At 36.5% G+C, this 21,222-nt stretch overlaps 2 protein-coding genes across 3 annotated transcripts; both read left to right on the top strand.

Moving 5' to 3' along the window:
* Positions 1–10: 10 nt before the first annotated feature.
* On the top strand, positions 11–9,326 carry LOC146516456 (polymeric immunoglobulin receptor-like). 2 transcript variants are annotated; one of them, XM_085161739.1, is made up of 8 exons: positions 11–1,343; positions 1,549–1,875; positions 2,081–2,401; positions 2,483–2,776; positions 4,915–4,959; positions 5,327–5,416; positions 5,512–5,588; positions 8,247–9,326. In XM_085161739.1, exons 1-7 carry the CDS (start codon positions 1,307–1,309, stop codon positions 5,550–5,552), a joined length of 1,155 nt encoding a protein of 384 aa, XP_085017865.1. In that variant the 5' UTR covers positions 11–1,306; the 3' UTR covers positions 5,553–5,588; positions 8,247–9,326. The 2 variants fall into 2 exon arrangements, with proteins under 2 accessions (XP_085017865.1, XP_085017864.1); XM_085161738.1 differs by lacking the exon at positions 8,247–9,326 and having other exon boundaries at positions 5,512–5,899.
* Positions 9,327–9,397: 71 nt separating this feature from the next.
* On the top strand, positions 9,398–21,199 carry LOC146516455 (polymeric immunoglobulin receptor-like). Its single transcript, XM_085161731.1, has 8 exons — positions 9,398–12,120; positions 12,357–12,683; positions 13,092–13,412; positions 13,499–13,792; positions 16,570–16,605; positions 16,699–16,779; positions 16,872–16,948; positions 18,909–21,199. The coding sequence occupies exons 1-8, from the start codon at positions 12,084–12,086 to the stop codon at positions 19,014–19,016; spliced, it is 1,281 nt and encodes a 426-aa protein (XP_085017857.1). The 5' UTR covers positions 9,398–12,083; the 3' UTR covers positions 19,017–21,199.
* Positions 21,200–21,222: the final 23 nt, after the last annotated feature.

Genomic DNA, 21,222 nt, shown 5'->3' with positions numbered 1-21,222 from the left:
GGTGCTGTTTTATCACTTCAAATACCCTCTTCTCTTGGATATTAGCATATATTACTGGTGAGACTGCTTAAATCTATTTGTGAGTGAAGAAGTAATCTCTGAATTTGTGGAAATATTGACACAAGTTGTTGTAGCATTCAGTCCTTCACTCTGACAAGTTATCAGCCAACATTAACGAGTTTGCTCAGCATACTACATCCAAAAACTGCAAGGTTGCAGCTCACAGTCACACCTACCTGCTAATCACAGAGTAAAAAATGTTTAATTTTACTCACCAGACCTTGAGTACAGACGTCTTGTACTAGTTGTGCTACATAGCAAAATGTGCTGAAGTGGTCTGTTTTGGTATCCAAATGGAAGAAACAGCTGATGAATTGTCAAAAAAAAAGTCAGAAAAAATATGTAGAAAAGTTACCAAAAGTTACTTCCTGTGTGGAGTTTGAATGCTGTTTCCAACCTTGTATGGGTTCTCTCTGGATTCTTCCCACAGTTCCAAGACACGCTACGGTTTCCCCTGCCTTTTGGCCTATGACATCTAGGATACATTCCAGACCCTGAACTGAATTTCTTGAATTTACTTTGTGTGGGGACTCTGTCATCTTACAAGGAGACTTTAACTCTCACATGAACAATTAAGAAAACCTGGAGGGGCATGAAAGAGACAGACTCCCTGATCTAAACCCGAGCAGTGTGCTGTTATTGGACTTCTGTGCAATAAATAAAAGTTAGCTGAAACCACACTTTTCCTATAACTAATTTCATGCTCAAACATAAGAGTGTCCACAAGTGCATGTGGAACGAATAAATCCTAGGCTGCAAGTCGACCTGAATTTACAAAACTTTGGAATACAAGGTATGTTTTTTGTTTTTTTACAGGGAGTTTTACAGATAAGAAACTTGCACTGAAAAGGAGACAAATGAAAGTGAGTAGAGGCAAGAGAGAACACGTGAATGACAATGAGACAGGTGTAATGGTCGATTTTAAGATTGTTTTCTGAATATTAACAAACCAGGAAATTAATGAACTGAGAAAACAGCACAACAATCTTCAAACATAAATGTTTCTCAGATATACAAAATTATTTTTTTTAACAGTGATGTTTATGTAAAACGTTTGAATACTTCCTCTACCATAAGAGGATATATGTCAGCTGTTTCAAAAATGACTACTAATTACTTTTAGGGAAAGCCCAAGTAAGAATGCTCTACTTCCTCTGTGTTAAAGGTCAAACTCCACCCCTCCTTTCAAACTCCTGTGGCAAGGAGGGACTCCTATTGTGTGCATAATATTGTGTGCAACGCAAAGATGTGGAGCCTTCAAAACCTGCTTTTCCTCCTCTGCAGTAAGTCCTTTAAATGAGTAAATAAGATAAAGATTAACAACAGATGTAGTTTGAATGGTACGTTTTACTTTTTTAGTATTGAGGAGCCTTATGACACACCCGGTATTGTTCTTGGTAATGTCTTTATACAACAATAGCATTGCTATCACGACAGCTGACATGACAAAATTTAAACTATTTTGTTGTTTTCACATTATCTTTCTAGTTTCTCTGAGATGTGTGACCAGTGCAGTAGGGGTGCTCAATGTCACTGGATATCTGAGAAGAGAGGTTAACATTTCCTGCTCTTATGATCCGGGTTATGAATCATATGAGAAGTACCTCTGTAAGAACAGTTGTGGCAGGGGTGATGTTCTTATTACAACAACAAACCCAGTGAACTATAAATACATGATCCATGATGACAAAATAGCACGAATCTTCACAACGACCATCTCTGATCTTCGTTCCATGGATGCCGGGAAATACTGGTGTGCTGTGAAAAGACTTTTGAAAGATATCTACACTGAAGTCGAGCTGAAATTAGTAAAAGGTAAACAAAAACTTGGTCAAATTCTGTTGCACACTGAAAGCGAGTTACGGCGAGTTACAGGGATTCAGATAGTTTCTGTTTGTTCAGCATTATCTGTTTCTCTGCTGTAGAATTTAAACCACTATATGAGCATCAAATGATGGCTTTATATACAGCTGTTTAATGGGTGTAACATGTCTTCTGATGCTTTTACCCCTGTTGACAGACCGCTGCTGTGATACTGAGACCAAAATTCTGAATTATCAGGGATATTCAGAATCCATTAGTTGTCCATATGAGCGTCAGTACCAGAACAGCCTGAAGTACATCTGCAGAGGAAACCGGCCCTCCACATGTCTTCAGCAGGCACTAATCACCTCTTACAACAAGGAAAATGGACGATTCAGACTTGATGATGATAAAATGTTAAAAAAATTTACAGTGAACATCACCAGTTTGAGCCAAGAGGATTCAGGGTATTACCTTTGTGGTGTCCAAAGAAACTTTGACTTGGATGTTTTCTCTGCAGTTCTGTTGGAAGTTGAAGGTGAGTAGTCAAAGCTACTGTGTATTTGAATAGTTGAATATTTGATCATTCTGAAATAATCTTTTTCTTTCATTTATACAGAGTTCTGCTGTGTCAAATCAACTAAAATAAATGGTACTGTGGGGCATCCACTAACTTTGCAGTGTCCTTATTCTCCACAACACCAGGATAACAGGAAGTTCCTCTGTAAGGGAGACCAGCACAACAGCTGCATGGACATGACCAATCAAAGCAGGTTCACTGTCCATGATAATGTTTCTTCCAGCTCTTTCTTGGTGATGATTGCAGAGCTGGAAGCAGCTGATGCTGGGACATACTGGTGTGGGTCAGATTCACAATGGAAAGTTGGAAACTACACCAAGATGGAGCTGTCGGGTGAGTTGGACACTTTTACACGAGATAATGTAATGAATAGATTTGTATGCTATGTTCTTACTTGACATCAGTTCAGTTGTCGAACCACAAACTTACTGCTGCTGGTAAATCACTCTGAAATAATAATTGTTGGAACAGGTATTCACTGCCACTTGTGAATTAAATTATTTGCATGTAAATTCAAAATCAGTGCTAAGAACTCAGCAACCACACATGCAAGAAGTCATCTGTTTGCAGATTCATGCAGTTGCAGGTAACTCTGCTTTTGAAGCTGAATTCTGGCTTCTCCAATCAGCTAGCTTTATATAGTTTGACGAGTGGAAGCCAAAGTATGAGGGATCCTAGTGTGAATGGTCACTTTCAAAGTAGTGATGCCACAGACTCTGTGATGTACTGATTAAGGTTACTGTTCTAAACCCTAGTTACACTATGGCAGCAACATAAGTGCTGTTTTAAACCATATTTGTTTACAATTACAGAAAATTCGTTTTGCTGAATTAACTATTAACACTTATATTGTTTGCTCTTTAGCAGTCAATTCCTATTCCATATGTTCAAAATTGTAAGTCATTTTTGCTAGTCGTTCATGTCTTTATACAATGAAAAGGCCATCAGTGCACTTTTTTGCCTTTTAATAGCCTTATTTCTTCATCATTTATAAACTCTCATAACATCTTGAGAACAAGCAACAGCTACATTACATTTTTTGGGCAGAAAAGCATCTTTAAACTCCATAAACACTGAATGTCACACTCGGCGTAGAATTTATTTTTGAACAATTTTTTGTTTGAATATCTGATTGATGTAATGAGGAGTAAAACTGTGGAATTTTAAATATATATACACTGAAAAACATAAAATTGGGTGGTTGTCACATTTACAAAATTCTACCTTGTAATTTGAACAAAATAATTTCATGTTTCTATGGTGAATGTAATTAAATCATGTAGGATCTGTTTGAAATTCAACAACTTAATTTGTTCTTGTTGAGATGACATGATAGGATCTAGTAAGAGTGGTTAGTTGCCTGGAGTTATGAAAAGCAGAAAACTACACACACACACCATGTGTATGCTATCACTATTTATTGTGGTTTAACCTGTCAAGGACAAAAACGTACAGAAAATTCTGCATCAAGCCTTGTAATTCATAGCTTTCCTACTTTTGTTAAGCCTCAGTTGAAAGCTTGTGGCATGGTGGTTAGTGCTGTTGCCTCAAGCAAGAAGGTTCTGGGTTCAAATCCACAATCTTGCTAGTGTGCAGTTGGTTCCCTCTGGGTATTCTGGTTTCCTCACACAGTTAAAAGTCATGCAGTTATTAGAGATAGATTAATTGGTGATTCTAAATAATCCATAAGCGTGAATGTGAATGCAAATGATTGTTTGTCTCCATGTGATAGACTAGCAAGCTCTCCAGAGTGTACCCTGCCTCTTACCCTATCACTTCCGGGTTATGGCCCAGCCCCCCTGCAATCCAGATAAAGGAAGATAGAAGTTGTTGTACACCCATTAAATTTTTATGTTAACCAGACTCTAGACTTTGTTGAACATTGTGTAATATGAAGACAACATGTAGTATTTAAGTGACCAAGTGAAAATTAATGAATCGGGTAAAAGTTATTGAATAGTGTTGGAATAAATTGACAAAATTGTGAAGGATTAAAAAATTCCAAAAGCCCAACCTACTTCATCTAAACATGTGTCAGTCATGTTTTATCAACACAATATGCACAGGTTTATTGAATATGAATAAGTTGTGTTGAAAACTGTGTCAACTTTTGCTACAGTAAAACAATTGTGAAGGACTTTTTGGCACCATGAAATCTAGAACAAAATCTTTGCTCTCAGCATCTAGGAGTATAGCAAGGAACCGAAGACGGTATTGCTGGTTGCGTTGCAACAGTAGTGCTGATCTAGACAGTGGTTGTGCCTTTTTCCTATATTTTAATTTTTAGTTAGATTCAGTTGACTGGAACAACAGTTTGGGATTCTTGTAGGATTCAAAATATCCCTTCAGTCGTGCCATGTTGGCATCAACATCATAGGTTGAAACATAGAACAGAGCAATCCCACAGATGTGTGAGTTGCCGTGGTCATTTTTTTATGTCATTGTTGAAATAAAGTTGCTTTCTCCTACAGTTTTTCTGCAGCACAATCTGGGAACTCTGGAAACAAATAACCCAGGTAAAGCTAAAGATACAGTATATGTGTCTGTTAGTTAGCTGCTAAATGCTATGACAACAGTAATAGCAAAATAAATACATTTCCACACTATAATTAGGGTTAACATGTGGTTTCGATTGCATGCTGGGCCTTTAATTCAAGCTAATGTAAAAAAAAAAATCAAATTCAAATTAAAAATCAAATAGGTATGGATGTGTGCATCAATGCAACAGTTAAGTTAAAATACACATAACTTTTAATAAAAAGATAATGAAACCATCATGTAAACTAAGCCCACAGTTCTGCTGTTATGCCTGTGAAAATTGAATGCTTTGGAAAATGCTTGCTTTAAAAATGCTTTTACAGTGTTCTGTTTTATTTTTTTCAGCACTCTATGTGGTTTACATTGTAACCCCTGTGCTCCTACTGATGTGTGTCCTGTTTATTCTTTATAAGTACAGATGTTCCACAGTTAAAGGTATCATTTACATTCATATACACAGAGAGATCCTTACATTCAAAAATGCAAAAGCATGCAAAAAAGTGTAACCAAATCTAATGCTCTGTTTTTAGGTGATGAAGCCACAAGCAGAAATACCCAAAATAAGCTATAGAGCTCAGAGGAAGCGATAGGGGCAGCAGAAAGTGGAGTGAGAGAAGTTTAAAGCCTTAATAGAGTTTTGTTTCTTTAATACACTTAATTATAAATATAGGGCATAAAATAAATGACTGATTTTTTATTTTTAGTTGCGTTTAATATGTAAAGTTTATTTGTAATGTAGCACAACTGGAATTTCATGAAGTCTCCCATTTGGAGTCATTGCGCATACATTTTTATTTTTGATGCTGAGAAAATAGCAAAGTGATGTATGAATGTTGATGAAGTCCACACTATAGCATGGGTTCAGTCTCGTTCTGTGGCAGTGGGCAAACAGCTGAAAGTCACAAAGGTCAATAAAATTGCAATAGAGATTGAAAATGTGACGTCATTCAAGGGTAAAACCGCAAAGAATTCTGGGAACTCGTGGCAAGAGGTAGTAGCGCACGCAGGCTTTCAATTGAAATCAGTTACACAGCGATAAAAAGAAACACAAAAAACTGTCAAGAAGCGGTTGTATTATTAACTGCAATAGCCGGTCGCATGACAGCCATGAAGCCGACGGGTAAAGAGATCGTTTTTCTTTTATCGATTACGTCGTTGAAGAGAAATTATTCGAGCCATGTTTCTGAAGTAAAAAGAGGCGACGGATGGCCTGGATTGCAGCCATTCAAAGACCAAATATAACGTCCCAGAACATCCAGCTCACAGGTTAGTCTGCTCCAAGCATTTCCACAAAGGTCACGCGCCAGACTGAAGCGCCAGACTTCAGCAAGTCTGGCGCTGAACAGAAATTGTGGCGCTATGCTATCACTAATTGCCCAGTACGATTACAGCATACAATATTATTGTCACTGCTACATTTCTGTAATGAACCAGAAATTATTTCCACTACTAATTAATTACCGTTGAGCTCAAAGGTCCTATTAATAAACGGTTAACGAATGTGTATTTATGAAGACGATTTGTGAGACTGGTAAACTTATGATACGTACGATGGTCTTTCGTTCTACACGGTGCATTTCATGGTCCTGTACCCATCCGTCGGTAAACTGTACCTGGGCTTGATGCAGTGACCTGAAGTTACTAAACTTTATGAGTGTATGCACTCACTCCAAGAACCGTATTATTATAAATATGAGCGTGGTGAAAGTTGGGCAGCACGCTAACGTATTTTGTCCACTCTGTGTGCTCGTAAGGGTCTAACCCTTTCACTCCTTTGATTTTTTCCTCGTATCTTTTCTTTGACTTTTCATCAAGTCTGTCTTTGTACGGTCCGGCATTGTTCTCCTTCGTTTTGTACATAACTTTTTTGGGGGGCAAAGAAAAAGCAAGAAGGTATTGGAACCGGAGAATGAACGTTTTGCGGTGCTGCAAATGCTTGCATTTGATGCGGTACTTGGATTGTTTTGCCACGAGTTACCGGCATGCAATGCGCGAAAGTCACGTGGTCTGTCAATCTCTATTGGAAACTTGAATTACATATTCAAGAAAATAACTTATGGACAAGAGAAGTGCTCCCCTGGCCTTGTTTAAGTTCTATGTGGGTTTCTGACATTAATTGTTGATGAATGAGTATATCATAGTGCAGTCTTTTATTGTGACACATAGGGGAGGCTATCGGCCAGCAGCCTGCACTTACATTAGAGAACCATGGATACATAATTTATGTGCTGCTGTTTTGATAATTTGAGTCTTTGTGTGTTAGATTCTGTATTTAAAGAAGTATCAACTGTTTGTACTTTCTTCAGTTTTCTTTAAATATAATAAGTCTGGAGAGACATACGTGTATACTACATCTTCCCTCAGTAGTGGAGATATACAACCAATGCAATGACATACAATGACAAAAATTCTACACTGGCTGTAGTGCTACAATAGAACATTCAAAAATGTTTCCATAAAATCCCAAGTGTCTGTAATACATGTCACTCATAGTTCTGTTTATTGTGTTGTTGTTGTTTTTTAATGGAACTCAAGAAGCTGAGATGACTGGTAGCCACTATGAGGATATCGGTGGAGATGAAGTATCTATCAAAACCTTACCAGAAAAAAAAAAATCTACCGTGATACAAAATTTCAGCAGAAGACTGTTTTGTTTTTTGCTTGATTTTCATAACAAAATCTGCTGTTTTTATAAAATTGTAGAAAAACCAGAATATAAATTATCAATATGTGTAAAGAGAATTAATAGGCAAAGCAAAAAAAAAGTGCATGGAATTAATATTAAGTTTAACAGTAGAATTATTATTTTTTAGCTTAGTATTATATTTTACTGATGCATTCAAACAAAAAAGAAAGAAAATAAAACACATGTCCACAAAACTGTTTAACTGGTCAGTTTTTCAAAGCACCTCCAGCCCGTTGCAGACGGACATCCTTCAGAGGAGCCAGGAAATTAAACTTCCTTCCTTAACTTTCAATGTCACTGCTATTGTGTATTGGAATAAGTGTATTGGAAAAGAATCCTGTTACTCATGAACTGTTATCAGATTCTCTTCATGTGTGTTAATTTTAAAAGCTAACTTTATAAAATTAATAATAATAAACCCCATTTTAGAGATAGAACATAAATTGCTATTTAGAGAGTAAGTTGTTTAAATAGTAAGTTTGATTTTCCTGACTAACCATTATGGACTTTCCAGATGACAGAAATATATGTGTGTGTGTGTGTGTGTGTGTGTGTGTGTGTGTGTGCGTGTGTGTGCAGTCTCCTGGAGAAGCGGGGTAAAGGTAGCTGAGGTAGTGTGTCAGAGAGGAGGATGCTGGAAAGAAAACCCCTCAGCTTCGGGGACAGTCCGTCTCACCGTCTCACCTCATGCATTAATTTTATTCACTGTGTCACTTTCTGCCTATTTGCACTGTGATAGCTTAGTTGGTGTAAAGCGAATCCTGTGACTTTATTTTTAATTGCACTGACTATATAAAAGGCACACCAATTTCCTTTTGGATTAAAAAAGTTCTTATCAAATATTTCATTTACTCTGCTTCTTAAGTGTGTGAATCCAATAGTAAATTTGATAAGGATTATGAGAAGTACCTTGAGAGAAGTACCTGTGTAAGAATCACTGTGGCAGTGATTATGATCTTATTATGACAGCAAATCTAGAGAAAAACAAATATGCAATTCATCATAACGTAACAGTGTGAATCTTCACAACTCCCACCCCTGATCTTCATTCTACCGATACTTGGAAATACTGGTGTGGGGTGACCAGAGCTTTGAAAACTATCTACACTGAAATAAAGCTGAAATTGGTACCAGGTAAATAAAAGCGTAGTAAAATTCAATTGTACATTGAAAGTGAGTAAAATGAATAAATGCATATGTTGGTTCAGTTGGCTGGAGTGTGATCAGAAGAAAATGACATATTTATTGTTTAACACTAAGCACAGAATAGGAGCTAAAATGTACTAGAGAAGCAAAATGAGTTGTTGGTCTCTGTTGACCTTCTTTCATTATGTTATTTGTGTTGTTGCTTATGTTACACACACTGTTCTATGTGACGTCTTCAAATGTCCACTATATTTCATGAATTAGGAAGAAACAGAACTTGCATTAAACTACAATTATCATCATATTCATGTTATTCTTTGAATACACAGATACGCATATGTTTGAATAACAAAACAGCTTGTAAATGGGGGAAATTCCAGTATCCTGAATGCTCCCAAATCAAGGGTTCATTTTTTCTTCTATTATGGGGCAATTTACTTTGTAAATTTAAAAAAAATGTGAATAACATCATGTTTACAATCGTAATATGCAGCATATATATATATATGTGTGTATATATATATATATATATGTATATGTGTGTGTATGTGTGTGTGTATATGTATATATATATATATATATATATACACACACACACACACACACGATCAGAGATTTACTAACTGAATAGGAGAGCGACCATGCTGCTGTTGACCTGTGACATTACTCTGAATAGAATGCAAGATTTGATGTTTATACAGTAAAGTTAATAACTTCATTAAAACTGTGAAATTATTTTTCAGTTTTGCAAGAAAACCGATGTGTGAGACAGAGTGAGAGGTGTGTGAATCTCTGACTCTGGGTGTGATGGCAGCCCTAACTTCAAACAACACACGTTAGACAGATGGAGACCCTCAGTTTCAAGAAGTGTGAACCTAAATTTCTATGTGAGGCTGTATCATGTATGTGCTTATATTTCCCTATTTGGTTATGGTTATTGTTAAATAGTGTATAATTTGATAGTTTCGTATTTGTAATGCCTCATGTTTAGTTTACCTCCCCTCCTGGTTCACCGTCTAAAATTACTGTTATCTTCTTGTGTCCACTTTCCCTAGTGACCTTGACCTGCTTGTCCTTTGTCTTTGTTTTCCCAGTGTTATTAATGTCCTCTCTGTGTTTCCAGCCGGTTTTAGATCCTGTTTACTCTTCTGTTTATGGATTTTTTTACCACCCAAAATGAAGGCTCATTTGCATTAGATTTCCATGTGTCTGTATTTGGGTTCTAAACTCTGCAGTGCACATTAGCATTTTATGTAAGCTGTACACTGATTCCTGTCTATGGCCCTGCAAGGCTTAACTATAAGGAGAAGCTGTCTTGTTGGATGTGAAACATTTCTTTAATCTTTACCTGCTGGATCAATATCACTGTAGAAACAGAACTGACTGATTCCAGAGACATATGAGTTTGACCATTTAAAGAGTAGCAGTGGGTTTAGCATGTGATAGCTGTTGGTTTGTCGCAAACTGCCTCAGGCTGAAGGTGTTTAAGTATTCCATAGATTTAGTGACATAGGCTAGAAGCAATTTTCCACAGCCTTTAACTCTAAACCATAATGGTATCCAAATAGAAGAAATGTGGGATGAATTACAAAAAAGGACAATTGTTATAAGAAAAATGATTAAAGCCAAATTGCAAATCACTCAAAAACATCCTCTGAAAAGTAACAGGGTTTGTCATATAAACAACATAACATCTCAACAAACAGAACAGCAAATCAACACAAAGCAAAGGGGCCCTCGGGTGTAGAGCCTTACGCATATGTATATGTGGAAGACAAAGTGCCAGAGAGGAAAAAAGAGAAAAGAAGACAAAAAGAAAACAGAGGAAAAGAAAAAAAACTGAAAAAAGATTGACAGAGTAAGAAAGAGCGAGAGCCCTCCTGAACTCTCACTTATGTTGACTGAGGATCTTTGTACCTTTCCTCCTCCATGAAGTACAACCCATGAATCACATAACTTTCTGGGCATTCTACCCAGACCTTATCATCCACCTTAGCTACAGTCACCTTTGACAGGTTTATGACAAAGGTTATGCCAGCCTTACATACGTGTGTAGGACGTAATTAATTCTACTTGACAAGTTTTTATTAAAAATGGCTTACAACACCAAAATAAACCATACTAGTTAGGCATTTTTACAACTTTGAACATTTTGTGGTGTCAATTTTATTATTATAAATTATGGCTCTTTTGAGACATAATTTATAACAGTGCCAGTGCTATTAACAGCGCCATTTATTGTGTGTCTTGTGCATTTGTCCTGTCTTCCTCCTCTCACCCCAACCAGTCGCAGTAGGTGGCTGCCTGAATCTGGTTCTACAGAAGGTTTCTTCCTGTTAAAAGGAAGGTTTTCCTTCCTACTATCTGCAAGTGCTTACTCATAGTCTCAGTCTGTCTGCTCTTCGTGGACTACAGCTTGACATTCAACACCATAATGCCAAACTGGACCACCCTCAGATTCTCCCTGTGAAATTCTCCTGGATCAAAGACTTGCTCACCAACTGGCATCAATCAGTCCGATTCAGTGTGCTCTCCTACTGCCTGGGTGTTTGGCACGCAGGGGCCACAACTGAGAACAGGAAGGCACCAGGGGTGGCTGCCCTCTGCCACCCCTGAGGCCATCACCAACTCCTCCTGTCTCAGGAAAACCAGGACCATCACAGGTGACCCCTTGCAACCTGCATACCACCTGTTTGACCCCCTGCCCTCTGGTTGGAGCTTCAGGTAAATCAGTCCTACACCTCCAGCTTCTTTGTGCAGCACACATATGTCAATCAGCATGCAGCCTGTTTCAGTTGCTCCTGCTTTTTTCTTCATACTTTAACTTTTATTAATTTTTGTCTCTTGTCTTTTACTTAGCAATAGAGTGGTAGTTTGTTTTAATAGCTTTCTCTTTAAAAAGGGATTCCTGCTGTCTACTATTTATTTTTTATTCCGGCAGGTGTGGAACACACACACAATTTCATTGTACATGTACAATGACAATACAGGGCTATTCTATTCTATTCTATTCTATGCTATTCTATTCTATTCTATTCTATTCTATGCTATGCTATTATGGAAAGCTTGTGAAAACTTCTTTAACCACTAGATGGCATATGTCAGCTATTTCAGAAACCCAACTAAGAATGCTCCATCTGTGTTGATGGTCCAGCTCTACCCCTCCCTTCACATTACTATGGCATTAAATAACGCCTATTGTTCCCATCATTTTTTTTAAACCTGAGAAAATTTCCTGTCAAGACTCTATTTGGACAAACTAAAGCAAAGATGAGGAGACTTCAAAACCTGCTGTTTACCTTTTGCAGTAAGTTGTTTAAAATAACTAAAATTAGTTTGTAAATAACTAAAATATAAAGATCAAAGGATGATGTAGACCAAGTAGTACATCTATCTCTTCTAGTAATTTAGAAGAACAGTAGACCAAACGCTTTTTCACTCTTGGTAATTTCGTTATACAGCACTAACATTGTTAGTATGAAATCTCGCATGATGACCACAAAGAAAATACACACACAAAAACGTTTCACATTCTTTTTCCAGTTGCTCTGAGGTGTGTGACCAGTGCAGAAGCGGTGATCCATGTGACTGGATATGTGGGGAGTGCGGTTAAAGTTTCCTGTTCCTATGATGAAGGTTATGAGTCTTATGATAAGTACCTGTGTAAGAACAACTGTGGTAACAGTGATGTTCTTATTACAACATCGGAATCAAGGAAAAACAAATACAGGATCCATGATGACAAAACAGCACGAATCTTCACAACAACCATCTCTGATCTTCGTTCTGCGGATGCTGTTAAATACTGGTGTGGGGTGAGCAGAACTGGAAAAGATATTTACACTGAAGTCGAGCTGAAATTAGTACCAGGTAAATAAAGACATGGACAGGATGAATTGTACATTTAAAGTGATTAAAAATTATATAAAGAAAGTTAAACGTACTGCCATTACCAGCTAATTCTGCTGTAGCATCAACATAACAGACAGAACAGACATTTACACTGAAGTCGAGCTGAAATTAGTAAAAGGTAAACAAAGACTTCTTTTGCACACTGAAAGCGAGTTACAGTTAAAGATAAGGAATTCATAGATAGCATCTGTTTGTTCAGGATTATCTGTTTCTCTGCTGTAGAATTTAAACCACTATATGAGCATCAAATGATGGAAAGCAGTCACAAGTTTAGAAATGTAAACTTGAGTTGAATATGAAATCCTCAAGTTTTATATACAGCTGTTTGTGTGACATGTCTTCTGATGCTTTTACCCCTGTTGACAGACCGCTGCTGTGATACTGAGACCAAAATTCTGAATTATCAGGGATATTCAGAATCCATTAATTGTCCGTATGAGCGTCAGTACCAGAACAGCCTGAAGTACATCTGCAGAGGAAACCGGCCCTCCACATGTCTTCAGCAGGCACTAATCACCTCTTACAACAAGGAAAATGGACGATTCAGACTTGATGATGATAAAATGTTAAAAAAATTTACAGTGAACATCACCAGTTTGAGCCAAGAGGATTCAGGGTATTACCTTTGTGGTGTCCAAAGAAACTTTGACTTGGATGTTTTCTCTGCAGTTCTGTTGGAAGTTGAGGGTGAGCAGTCAAAGCTACAGTGTATTTAATTACATCAGTTGAATATTTGATAATTCTGAAATAACCTTTTTCTTTCATTCATACAGAGTTCTGCTGTGTCAAATCAACTAAAATAAATGGTACTGTGGGGCATCCACTAACTTTGCAGTGCATTTATCCTTCACAACACCGGGATAACAAGAAGTTCCTCTGTAAAGGAGACCACCACAACAACTGCACAGATATGCTAAAGAATCAAAGCAGATTCACACTACAAGATGCTTCTTCCAGCACTTTCATTGTGATAATCTCAAAGGTGGAAGCAGATGATGCTGGGACATACTGGTGTGGGTCAGACTCACAGTGGAGAGTTGGAAACTACACCAAGATTCAGTTGTCAGGTATGTTAAACACTTTTGTACACACTATGATAATACAATAAATATATTTGTAGGATATGTGTTTGTTTGATCTTCATTATGGAAACAGAGAGTAGGTGATCATTCGTCTGAGGTTTGATCTAATAAAAACGGATAGTCCAGTGCTCCCCACCCAAAAAATAAAATAAATAAATAAACGAATAAAAAACAAAACAACAACTGAGCCTTACTTACTAGTGCTGGTAAATCACTACCAAAACTTTTTGCTGATATATACATATATATATATATAAACACATATATATATATATATATATATATATATATATATATATATATATATGTTTATATATATATATATATATATATATATTATATATATATATATATATATTAGGGGTGCAACGATACACAAAATTCACGGCTCGGTTCGGTTCAATACTTTGGTGTCACGGTTCGATATTTTTTCGATACAAAAAAAATGTTCATGCCTTTTTAATTTGTCATTTATTAAAATTATAAATATATATTTTAACTCAAAAGTACAGTTTTTAAATTTAATGTTGCTGAAACAACAAAGTAATAAAATATATATATATATCTGATCGAGAAATCACTCATCTTTGGAAAAGAGTTTATTAGAGAGAAATGTCTCTTTCCAAAATAAAAGCTATACTATACGCTTCTTCTGGGCTATATTCTCAGCAGCATATTAAACATATCAGGTCCCCATAAGGAGAATCATGTGCTAACGGCTGTCTAAATGACTCGGGTAAAGTCTGTAGCATGCGTGCTTGTTGTTTTTGTCTGCTTCCACTTGTCTTTGCACTAGGATGATGTCGGAGTAAATGTGCAGTCATATTCGTTGTGTTCCCACTAGCGCTGTCAGCGTTAATCTCATTGAAATGACGTTAAAGCCACAACACGGCAAATCTCCGTTAACGAGCTACCGCGGATCGCCCCGGGCGTGGGGCTGGACGGCCAACACGTTAACGAGCTAACTGCGCTAACGCACTAGTTCCCACCAATGTAATTGAGCATTGTGTGGCATATCCGACATACTGTTTTACTTTTGTCCATGACGCGCTTACCTTCAGGGTCATACGTCACATGAAAACCAAAATAGTTCCAAACGCCAGATATGAATTAGGGTGGGGGAGGTTCAATTTGCCATGTTGCAACGAGAGCTTAACTTCTGTCTGGCTAGCTTGCCCTGCGCTCAGTGAATCTGCGTTCGACTACTCCGCCTAGGCTGCACTGTCGAGCGCAGATCCACTGAGCGCTCAACACAGACAGCATCGTCAGAAGGAAAGTTGATAAAATAAATTAAACATTTTGTATTGTTCGATACATATGCATACCGAACCGAAAGCACTGTATCGAACGGTTCAATATCAATACGAGTATCGTTGCACCCCTAATATATATATACACATATACACACACACACTCACACATACATACATACATACATACATATATATGTATGTATGTATGTATATATATATATATATATATATATATATATATATATATACATATATAAAATTTAAGATTTTGTATTATGTTTATTTAGATTTTTAGTTAAATTTCCTAACCTTAGACTTAGTCTTTTTAGCATTTTTGGTTAATTAAAATGAAACTATTAAACAATTGGAGACTGTTCATTTCTTTATAAGTGAGCAAATTTAGCAGGGGAACAAATAATTATTTCCTACTTTGTCAGAGTGTCAGTTTAGGACATTTGGATTGAAAAATAGAGCAGTGAAAAGTAAAAGGGCCATAATACACAGAAATGTGTAATGTGTAAACATCCCAGCACTCGCCTTTGACGGATATCCTTCAGAGAAGCCAAGAAAATCAATTTCCTTCCCTTACCTGCCGTATTGCTGGATAGTCTGTCACAGTGAGCCCCCTGCTGGTGATGTATTAGTGTAACATTGATTATAAGAGTAGGACTAGAAGGTTATCCACGTTGTGGTTATTTCCTAACAAACTGTCAGTCACAGGTTGTAAATAAATGAGTGCTCAGAGTCCTTGTTTGCATAAGTAGTTCCTTTGTGTATCTGGTTTAAAAACACCTACATGGCAAAAAACCCTGTGTGATTGGACTTTTTATAGTTTTGTACTACTCTCGTTAAACACCATTCACCTGTATGTAGCTGTGTTTTTAAGCAGTTATGCTAAACTGTTAATCAACTAATTAGTGCAGAGGTTGTTCTGTACAATAAGTTTCTTTGACAAACTGCTTTCATTGTATGGGCTTGGTTGGCTCAGTAATTGATAGTTTCTGTTTAATGATGAGTAAAGAAAGGCAGCATCAGAAGTAATGAAAAATAGAGTATTTACACCAACAGGATTTGCAAGGTTTTGGGTTATTTATTTATTTACTTTAAACTGTGAGAGAAAAATGTTGCAGACTTCTTTTGCAGTCATTGCTTTTATCCTCACAAGGGCATGTATATAGGAAGGGTCCCCAGGCTAGATCCCCACATGCTACCTAAGCTTACCTCGAAATACGACACAATTGAATCCATATCCCAAAAAGTTGATTCTGTTCATTTGGATATTGCAGAGGATCAAATAATTATTCTCCCCACTCTATATTTCATATGTTATAAGTAGATTTGACCTGCTACATACTAAAGATAATAATGAAATTCTTTCTACATAATGAGACAGGAAGGAAAGAGTGAGCGGCACGTGATACATTTTTAGTTTATCATCTCCTGCCATTGTATTAAAGTCTGTGTTAAAATAAAGTTGCTAAGAGCATTTATAGTTATTTTCTCTTGCAGTCTTTCCACAGAGCACTCTGGGGAAAAAAATCACAGGTAAATAACTTAAAGATATATTATATGTGTATGACTGTTAACGTATACTTCTGTGTTATGAGAACAATAGTTTTTTGTTTGTTTGTTTTTCAGCACTCTATGTGATACCCCCTGTACTGCTTTTGATATGTATCCTCGTTCTTGTTTATAAGTACAGACATTCCAGGATTGAAGGTATCTTTTACATTCATATGCACAGAGAGACCCTTACACTCAAATGTGCATGCAAATACAGCATAACCATATTTAATCCTGTGTGTTTTCAGAAGCTATTCTCTCCCTGCGGAGAAATGCATCTAGGAAAAAGAGTTCAAAGAAGGTGATTGGTGCAGCACAAAGTGAAGTAAGAAAACTAAAGTGTAAAGTCTTAATAGAGAAGTATGAATGAATGAATTATGAATATTTAGGATTAAAAAAATAACTGATTTTTTACTGTTTGTTAGGTTTAATATGCAAGATTAGTTTGGAATGTGGGACAACTGGAATTTAATTGGATCTCCCATTTGGATTTGTTATGTGTACATTCATTTACAGATGAGGACACAATTATTAGCCCCACCCTATGAAAATGAATGTTTTTGTAAAATATTTTCACAGGTGTTTTTTGTTTTTTTTAACAGAACACGTGATTTTCAACACAGCATTTCTAAACAAAGTAAATTGCACACATTCACAGAAACATTTGGGGGAAATAATACCAGAATCAATGCAGTGTTTCTGATGTTTATAAGACAACCATAGTGGCAGCCTAACAGAAACTTTCCTGACTTCAGCCCACAGATACATGTGACCATTGAATTGCTTCTCTGTTCATTATTTATTGTCCCTCTAGTGTCCACTGGGTGGCGTAATTTTTCCACACAAGACAGCACTTGTGACTATCACAGTCCGTATAAAAAGCCCTATTAAAACTGACCTTTTTCATTCAGCCTGCTGCTATGCAAGGATGTGGTTAAAACTCTGGGTTATGTTCCAGTTTACAAACAATTCAAAAACTTCAGCAAATCTGTTTAGACTTGAGAAAAATACTTTTAGATGTAGAAAGTTATTACAGGATTTTAAAATGTCAAGAACTGGAGTGAGATCAGTAAATTCAATGAAAGTGACACATTTTGGAACAAGCCTGGGAGAGGAAGGAAAGAAACGATCTCAATGACTCTGGAAAGAAAACTTTGTGATTATGCTGTGGGGATGCTCCAGTGCATCTGGAACTGGGAAACTTGTGAAAGTGGAAGGAATCATAAAGATATAAGGATATGTGAATATTTTGAAAGACAACCTCAAGCAGTTAGTAGCACATCTAGGTCTGGGTCACTACAGTGACTCAAAAGATACCTCACTCTTGGTGAAGAATGAAGAATGACCTCCAGAAGACCAAAGTGAACATCTCTGACAGACCTGCTCAAAGCCCTGACTTTAATCCTATTTCAAATGTGTGGGGTGAACTGAAGACCAAGGTCCATGCCAGAAGACCATCAAACCTGGAGGAACTTAAAAGATTCAACAAAGACGAATGGCCAGGATTGCTCAGGAGATGTGTGTGAGATTTGTTGAAAACTATAAAAAATGACTGCAGTCTGTTGTCTAGCAAAAAAGATACACAATGGAATCAAAAATCAAAAAGGCTAATCATTTTTGATGCTTATAGTTTTTGGATTTTGTGAAATAATTTTAAATCTGTGTCAATTCAAATTAAAACTACCCATATGGAAAAGATATATATAAATCTTATAAAGTTTGTATCTGTCTTGTGTGAAACTTGTATGAAAACCATACAAGAGTGAAAACAGATAAGATCCCTAGAAAAATTATATAAATGAAACTTGTATGTTTTGGATACTTACAAAAACAATATATGAAAGTGGCCACTTTCATGAGTAAATCATATAAGTCTTATATGATTCACAATATGAAGTAGGCCACATTTGATGCAAGTCTTTTATACGTTTTTTCTATTTCTTTTCCATATGAGTAGGACATTTGGAAAAGCGGTGTTAAAATTCCTTCTTTCATGTGTTAGAATCTGTATCTAGAATCAGTATTTTAAGTAATATCTAATATCTGTCAGTCTTGATTAGTTGCTAAACACATTACAATTGTCGCCCTTAATTGTAATTCCATAGGTTTTTAGTTTTCTTGATAAATATTACAAATCTGGACAGACATACGTGTACAACCATAAGGCAATACTTCTACTGGCTTTAGTGTAATTGTAGAACATTTCTAAATGTGTCCACAACTCATTTCTCTGCAACGTGTGTCATTCATTTGTTCTGTTTAATGTGTCTTGATTCTTTTTTTAGATTTATAAAAATCAAGGTGTGGTGACCTCCAATGACCAAAGCACCAGCAACATCTATGAAGAAGTAGATGTAGAAGTACACTACGAAAACTTGACCACAAGTGAATAAATCTACTGCAATGAAAATTTCCATAAACCCAACAGAAGATACAGTTCAGTCCATAAATATTTGGACAGAGACAACTATTTTCTAATTTTGGTTCTTCAAATGAAACAACTCAGATGCAGCTGAAGGGACTCAAAAGTAATTGGACAAATTAAATAGGTGAAAATAAAATGTTAATTTCTAATACATGATTGAAACCCTTTGCTGCCAATTACACCCCCAAGTCTTGAACTCATGGACATCACCAGTTACTATGTTTCCTTCTTTTAAATCTTCAACAAATGAAATGCACGCCCACTTGGGTTAGCATCAGGTCACCCACTTGGCCATTCAAAAATATTCTACATCTTTGGTTTAATAAATTCCTGGGTTGCTTTGTCTGCATGTTTTGGGTCATTGTCCATCTGTACAAGTTCATCTGCCCAATCAATTTGACTGCATTTGGCCTGATTTGAGCAGACAGTATGTCTGAACACCTCATAATTCAATTGGCTGCTTCTGTCCTGTGTCACATCATTAATAAACACTAGTGTCCCAGTGCCACTGGCAGTCATGCACGCCCAAGCACACTGCCTCTGCCGTGTTTTACAGAAGATGTGGAATGCTGAATGAATGATGAATCATAAGCCATTCCACGCCAGCGTAGACTTGGATATCGATACACCTACGTCCTGGAGAGTGCTGTCACTTGGTTGGCTGTTTTGAAGGGGTTTCTCTTCACCATGAAATGATTCTGCGATCATCTACCAAAGTTGTCTTCCATGGACATCCAAGTCTTCTTGCGTTGCTGAGTTTACCAGTGCTTTCTTTCTTTCTCAAGATGTACCAAACTGTAGATATTATCATTTCAAACATTGAAGTATTGAAACATTTTCTCAGCTTAAGGATGGCTTTTTTCACCTGCATGGAGAGCTCCTTTGGCCATATGTTGTCTGTTCACAGCAAAATATTCCAAATGCAAGCATGACACATCAAATCAACTCCAGGCCCTTTATCTGCTTAATTAATAATGACATAATACAGGAAGTGCCCACACCTGCCCATGAAACAGCCTTTTTGTTGTCCAGTTACTTCTGGTCCCTTTATAAAGCGGTTGGCACATGTTAAGAAGCTGAAACTCCAAAACTATTTATTCAATTTGACTGTGGATACCCTCAAATGAAAGAGTCTACGCATTATGTCCATGTCCACTGTATAACTATAATTAGAATATGTTCTGGCAAAGAGGTATAAAAACAATTATAAATGGACCTAACTGGCAGTAGCACTTGCATCTGTAGTTACTAGCTTTGATTTTAATTGCTTAGTGTTCATAAAAATATCTGCTGTTTTTTTATTGTGAAAACCCAATAGTGCAAAATTTCACATGATTTTTAAGTGAACAAATACAAAAGTGGAACACAATCAAATTTGTTTACATACAGTAATAAAACAGTACATTTATTCAATTTTATATATTAGTTTTTTGTTTGGTTTATTGTTTTGAATTATTTAAAGAAATCCCCACTTTGCTGAAAATGTCAGTTTTAGACATTTGGAGTCAAAAATACAGCAGTGAAAAGTAAAATGGTCATGATACACAGAAACATCCACAAAACTTTCAACTTGAACATTTGACAAAACTTTCATATCGTATAAATTATCTTCCTTTACGTGCAATATTACTGGTTAGTGTGTCACAGTGAGCCCCCTGCTGGTGATGTATTAGTTTAACACTGATTATTAGAGTAGGAATAGAAGATTACCTACGGTATGCATATATCCTAATGACCTGTTAGTCACAGGTTGTTAACAAATGAGTGCTTGTTTGCATAATTAGTCCCTTTGTCTATCTGCTTTCTAAACGCCAAGATGGCAAAAAAACCCGTGTTATTGGACTGTTTACTAATTTGTACCACTGTGTCTTTTTCATGTTAACATCAGTCCTACATAAGAAAATCATGGTAATGACACAATGCATCTGTTCTGTTTGAGCAATGATGCTGAACTGTTTATTAATTAATACAAAGCTCTCCAGGCTTTTGACTGTCTTATTTTGTTGTTCTGTAAAATAAGCTTCTCTGTGTAAGCTTATTGGCTAAATTAGCTCTTTCAAAACTTTTTGATATACAACATTTTTCAAATCTACTAAATGCATGTTATTTGCAAGCAGCATAGTATATGTTTAATAAAAAATGCAGTATATTATATAAAATTGCCTCATGATTTC

The sequence above is a fragment of the Neolamprologus multifasciatus genome, chromosome 6, assembly GCF_963576455.1.
Source record: "Neolamprologus multifasciatus chromosome 6, fNeoMul1.2, whole genome shotgun sequence".
Classification (NCBI taxonomy): Eukaryota; Metazoa; Chordata; class Actinopteri; order Cichliformes; family Cichlidae; genus Neolamprologus; species Neolamprologus multifasciatus.
The sequence above is the reverse complement of the archived record's forward strand: the minus strand, read 5'-3'. Positions and strand labels throughout refer to the sequence as shown.

Coding starts and splice junctions, on each gene's coding strand:
- LOC146516456 (XM_085161739.1), top strand. CDS start 1,307: ATGTGGAGCCTTCAAAACCTGCTTTTCCTCCTCTGCA. Junction 1,344..1,548: donor CCTGCTTTTCCTCCTCTGCA/GTAAGTCCTTTA, acceptor TTATCTTTCTAG/TTTCTCTGAGATGTGTGACC. Junction 1,876..2,080: donor CGAGCTGAAATTAGTAAAAG/GTAAACAAAAAC, acceptor CCCTGTTGACAG/ACCGCTGCTGTGATACTGAG.
- LOC146516455 (XM_085161731.1), top strand. CDS start 12,084: ATGAGGAGACTTCAAAACCTGCTGTTTACCTTTTGCA. Junction 12,684..13,091: donor CGAGCTGAAATTAGTACCAG/GTAAATAAAGAC, acceptor CCCTGTTGACAG/ACCGCTGCTGTGATACTGAG. Junction 16,780..16,871: donor CAGACATTCCAGGATTGAAG/GTATCTTTTACA, acceptor GTGTGTTTTCAG/AAGCTATTCTCTCCCTGCGG.